Source organism: Vanessa cardui, chromosome Z, assembly GCF_905220365.1.
Source record: "Vanessa cardui chromosome Z, ilVanCard2.1, whole genome shotgun sequence".
NCBI lineage: Eukaryota > Metazoa > Arthropoda > Insecta > Lepidoptera > Nymphalidae > Vanessa > Vanessa cardui.
Window position 1 is genome coordinate 8,763,153 of NC_061154.1, and position 6,196 is coordinate 8,769,348.

Here is a 6,196-nt window from a genome sequence, read left to right on the forward strand (position 1 = left end):
TATTAGACCGATTTGCGTCTAAGGGGAAGACGGGGTATAGGTGTCTGGTATAATATTTTCAGGATAGAAAGAGTAAAAACAAAATGTTCTTTATTCAAGTAGGCTCATAAAGGTATTGAATCGTCATGTTGCACAGTTAAACTAAATTAAAATCTACCATCGCTTCGGAAAGTAGATTCTATTGAGAACTTATATTACTTATCTTTCGAATTTCATTCAAACCCGTTCAGTTTTGCATGTTTGACGAAGAAACATTCATTCAATCCAGACTTTCGCATTTATAATATACTAGTGACCTAGGACGGGTGCAATGCTGATCCTAAATATAGTACAGAATTTTTCTTAATATACAAAAACCTTCTTCTCGAATCACTCTATCTATTAAAAAGAAACACATCAAAATCCGCTGCGTAATTTGAAAGATCTATGCATACATAGGGACAGACAGCGACTTTGTTTTATACAGTGCAGTAAGATTAGTTGATTTATCAAACTATTCCATCGGTAGTGATGTACTATTTGACACGTATATTACTATTGTTGTACTATTTACTACATACATTTACATGTATATTACTATTCACAAGTAGTGCAACTATCGGCTTCTGTAAAGTCCAGCCGTTAGGGTGCTTGCGAAACTATTCACACTATGAATTTAAAGACGCCGCCGTGGTTATTAATCGTCGTACGTCTATTTGAACATTTGAACTTGACCCATTTACGCCAACTATTTGCATTTCGTATTCACAGTCGAGGCCCTTACGTTTAAATTCTATATTTTTTATGTATCGCACGTAGGGAGATTGTCTATTTGTTTACAAAATGATCGAATAAATTTAATAATGATTGATCGATACGATCAATGTTAATCTACAATAGGATTCGACATTTCTATCTGTTCTTGAGTTGGGCAAACCTTTCAACTCCTATAAATCAGCACAAGCAACTCTTTCTATTACTAGTACATATATTATATAGTAGATTTATTTCAGTAATGATTTATATCCTGATACCACATATGTTGAGGAGGTAACTTTACCGGCAAGGTATAACAAAATAGTACTCCATTAGAACCGATTCTAAAAACTACTTATAATATGATTTATATTGTCCTACATTAATTTATAACGTTTTATAAACAGTATTTATTTTCTTTTATTTCCGTTTGTAGCTAAACTAACTTTGTAATAGCAAAGATGAATCGTTTACATCAGTATGTAATTTTTGTTACAAACTTACAAAAAATACTAAATTATTATCAGCAAACAAACCTGTATCAATATAACTTTAATGTACACAGCAAGATCCTTTACAGCTTTACTGAGATTGAAAGATAAAACGTACCGTATTCCGTTGGCAAAAACTTTTAGTGTTTTTAAGTTAAGTGACGCACATAAAAGCAATTTACGTATTATATAACCGTATAATTTACATATAGCACAGAATTTTACTTTTAAGTCAACTCTACAACATGTACAGGTTTAATTAAGACTATCTCTAATCACGGTCTAAGTCACGATGTATTACAAAATGACTTAACTGGTGACTAATCATTATTGTGCATTCGTTCATTCAATCATCATTAATCGATTGCGTCCGATGTGCACGAGCTAATTTAATTAACTTTGAGTTAAAAAAAAAAACAAGTAATCGGATTTTAATATTGAATGATCACTTTGTCATTATTTAATTAATTTGAACACTCACAATATGTTAATTATATAAGATTTTTTATTATGAAAAATACGTCAATTGAAATTGATATTGTTTTTGTTCTCAAGGTCAAGCAACGGCCGCTTTCGTAAGACATTTTTTAAGCTAAATATTATATAACTAAACTGTACTAGATTATGGGATTCAAATTTTGTTATGAATAATAAAAAACATATTAGTATTGACCGATTAAGCTAATTTTTAGTTGATAATAGAATACCACCACATTTTGTATTTAATTTTGAAGTGTGCAATATCTTACTGTAAACTACTAAAATATATATAAAAATATAAATATTTGGGTTAAAATAAAATAATCAAAATAAACTTTATTCAAGTAGGCTTTTACAAGCACTTTTGAATCGTCATTTTACAATTAAGTGAAGCTACTACCGGTTCGGAAAGTAGATTTAGTTACTCTTTTTCAACACAATATTTAATCAGTGTGATTTATGGAACTGTATAAATACTAATTTATTGATTGCATTTGCAAATGTGAGATACAATACCTAATTTATTAAAAAAACGTACAATTGAACGATTATTAATTTAAGAGATAATGAATCAAAAACAGCATAATACCTAGAAAATACTCGTCTTTTTACATTATTCAAGAGGTTGTTAAGAAATAAAGAATAATTTTTTTAATAAGAGATTTGAAAATATTATACAAATATTTCAAATTATTAAAATGTTAAATAAAATAACCTGACGCTTATTAATCGTCAGCGGATCGATCGAGGCAATATGTATATTAGTATGCGGCGCCTGTAAACAATTAATTGAATATTAATTAGTATGACTTGGTTACATTAGATAATATTTTAACCCCAATTGCAAATGTGTCAGCTATAGGCAGCCAATTGTGAAATTAACAAAACACTTTCATTTGTGAAGTTAAATCTTAATTGTTAATTGTTGAACTTTCACTCATTCATATTTAGATGTTATGTCATTGCATCAATTTAAAAAAAATGATGCAAATATATTTTTTTTCAATTTATTATACCTCTTTTTTACGTTTTATTGGGCATTACGTATTGCTGGCGGTGATCGTAAATATTTCAAGTTAAAAAAAAGAAACATTTATGTTGATTTTATTGTATGGACGTAGTCAATATTTTTCCCTTGTCCAAGATTAAGCGACGTTGTCACATATGCGGACGGGGTGCACAGCCGGCGTTGCATCAGATACGCAGCCGCATCTTAACGATGGAGAAATCAATGACATAGCTAGGGAAATAATGTTACGACTGAAGAAACCATTAAATGAACTTTTATTATTAGCTTACTAAGGTTTATTTATTATTTTTTCTACTAATTTATACTAAATTTCTCTTAAAGAATTATAATGATTAAGAAATATCTGTGTTTAATTATAAATATAGTCTATGAAAATATTTGTAAAAAATTACACGAATTGAATATATTTTGAATATGAATTACGTTCCATTTTCAAATCAGGCTTATAATCTTTTAAATGTAAACGCATAATTTAAATAAAGACTAAATAATAGCCGATATGTGTATATGGCAATTTCATCAATTATAAGAATATATGGTAACATATTATAGCATTAGAAAATAGCCTGACAAAAGTCACGTTTGAACTAGAGGTCTCATCTCTAGTCACGATTGAGAAAAGCGCGTCTCGGGCAATCCTGAACGCAGGAGTCGTATCTTACAAGAGAGGGGCTTGTTGATAAATAGACATGCACGGTCGGATTGGAGGCAGTCGTGGCAGCGTACACCTCGCTTTCAAAATGAGGACGCTGGCGATAACGGTGGGTGTGATCTACTAGTGATGTGTTGTGATTTTTATCGATGAAAATAAAAGTGCCAAACTTAAATGAATTTAAAAGCTTTGACGGCTCACTCTTTGCATGAAATAAAATATTTTGCAAAGTTAAATCAAAAATAAGATATTATATAAAATTTCTGAAATGTTTTCAATTTATATGAAAGTACACATTACTTGTTATAATGTTATATTGCAAATTTACTAAATTCAAACAAGAAAAGAGTAACTTAATCATGATATGTGTTATACTTACATAAATTATTTAATGTGTAGCTCGTAGTAAAAAAATTATGGTCGACTTTGAATTTTAAAATATATTTTAAAAATTAGCTGCCCTTAGTTTTCACTCAATCATTTGTGTGTACTTTTTTTGAAATATTTATGACGATCATTGTGTTGAAATATAGACTATATTTCAAAAAATAAATTTGATTATTATTTTGTAAAAACTAATTATGTTTTTATTTTCAGTTATGTTTGGCGATATCCGTCGTGGCTTCAATAGCCATACCCCTTAAAGAAACTTCTGAAGATGCAGAAATTTCAAGAGAGAAACGTTCACCTACAGGCTGGCACGAACCAGAAGGAGTTTGGGAAAAAAAGCTTGTATGGAAAGAAGATTGGAAACAGATTTGGAAAACTGAAAAGAAATTAGTCTGGAAAACCGAATGGAAAAAAGAAAAGGTACCCGCCTGGAAAACTGAAAAAGTACAACAGTGGAAAGAGGAACAAGTACCAGCTTGGAAAGTCGTACAAAAACCCATATGGAAAGAAGTACAAGTACCTATATGGAAAGAAGTGCAAGTACCTGATTGGAAGAAAGTTTGGAAACCAGTCTGGAAAGAAATACAAGTACCCGTTACTAAGGCTATACAAGTACCAGAATGGAAACAGAACTTCGTACCTGAATGGGTAAAAGAGGGTGTTCCTGGTGAAAAATATTTAGGTAAAGATGATCATGGATGGGAATACACCAGCCATGATCTTTGGAGAAAGAAGTTGATCTGGAAGCCTGTGTGGAAAAAAGTATGGAAAACTGAGCACAAACAAGAGTGGGTAACTGACAAGAAACTAGAATGGAAAGAAGAATGGAAACAAATCTGGAGAACTGAAAAGAAACAAGCCTGGGTAACAGAGAAGAAGCAGGAATGGGTAGAAGAGAAAGTACAAGTATGGAAAACTGTCAAGAAAGAAGTCTGGGTGCCAGTACAGAAGAAAATATGGGTCGAGAAATGGAAGCAAATTCAAGTTCCAGTATGGAAAACAATAGAAGTTCCCGCGTGGAAGAAAGTATGGAAGCCAGTCTGGCAAAAAGTGTGGGTACCAGTACATCATGACCACCACGAGCACCACGGATGGGATTAATAGGTAGTTTTTACATTATTTGTACATATAGTCATATTTACGACGTAGTCATTTGTTAATTAATTGTTACCATAAAACCCAAGATATGTTGAGTTTTGTAAATAATATCTTTTACACTGTTTACTGGATGGTGCTGGTGAGTATTTGCTAAACAAGTTAATGTTATTTTAGGCGTACGCGAAGGCGAATGCTCTTTTACCAGCGATTGTACGAAATTCATAATTTCGCTTGCGAATGTGTTTGGCTTTGCGTGCGCCTCTAAGTGTTGTGTTAAAAGTTCACTTCCAATTACAATTATTCTATTTATAAATGCAAAATTTATCATTACATAATTGTCAAATCATATGTTTAAATGTTTATTTTAAATATATTTGTTTTGCGGTAATGTTGTATTTGAAAAGGCTACCAGATTAAGTGATCTTTCAAAATGAAAGACACGTACCGTTTTATTAATGACTCGATATAAATGTTTTAGAAATTTAAAGAATGTTAAGCAAATAAAAAATTAAAATAAAGAATAATTGTAAAAAGTTGTGAACTGACAGTATTACCATATTTTGTATATTTTATATTAAAAACGATAACTTTAATGTGAACTCACTGTTCATAGACGAAGATAATGAAGCGAATCTTTTTAGCACCGTAAATTATAAAGTACAACTGTGTTTTAATGTTGAGAGTTATATAAACAAGTACAACCAAATAAAAAATAAATAAATATAAAATTGCATTTTTATTTTTCAGTAGAACTCATCTTAGATATTGAAATTTATTAAAGGTCAAATGTAGAATCTCTCCCTTTTAAGTAGAAAATATTAAAAAAGCTACAAATACAATAATGTCATTATAGTACAGAGTAAGTATCTTAACAATTCACAATTTCATTACTCTTACGTTATTAATTATAATACTCGTATTATTGTTCTTTTTTCTAAATAGTTTCTTATTTAAGCATTTTAAATTAATTCCTCTCTTTTAATTTCAAGAAAACTTGTCAATGTAACATTAAACGTGGAATTTAATATTTTTATGACAGTCTCACCTATTATACGATACATTATACGATACTTGTTTAGTATGAAATACTAGGAATGAATGTGTTTTATACATTTTTTATTCATTTAAATATAAATGACGTCATAAAGGGTCGTTTCTAAATAAAGACTGTAGGTTCCAATCGTAGGTTTTATCTTTTACCACTTTTTTATCAGTTAATCTTCCATCAGAGAGTAACACTTTTCATTGCGGTGTTTTTCCTGTTTGGAACCTGATATAGGTAGATAAATATATATTGCATAACAATTATATTACTAAAAT

At 30.1% G+C, this 6,196-nt stretch overlaps 1 protein-coding gene across 1 annotated transcript; it reads left to right on the top strand.

Moving 5' to 3' along the window:
• Positions 1-3,393: 3,393 nt before the first annotated feature.
• On the top strand, positions 3,394-5,604 carry LOC124543342 (golgin subfamily A member 6-like protein 6). Its single transcript, XM_047121542.1, has 2 exons — positions 3,394-3,497; positions 3,986-5,604. Exons 1-2 carry the CDS (start codon positions 3,426-3,428, stop codon positions 4,877-4,879), a joined length of 966 nt encoding a protein of 321 aa, XP_046977498.1. The 5' UTR covers positions 3,394-3,425; the 3' UTR covers positions 4,880-5,604.
• Positions 5,605-6,196: the final 592 nt, after the last annotated feature.

What these genes read in the sequence shown, in the direction of transcription:
- LOC124543342 (XM_047121542.1), top strand. Translation starts at nt 3,426, where the DNA reads ATGCACGGTCGGATTGGAGGCAGTCGTGGCAGCGTACACCTCGCTTTC. An exon ending in TGAGGACGCTGGCGATAACG is followed by an intron (nt 3,498 to 3,985) that starts GTGGGTGTGATC and finishes TTTTATTTTCAG; the next exon opens with TTATGTTTGGCGATATCCGT.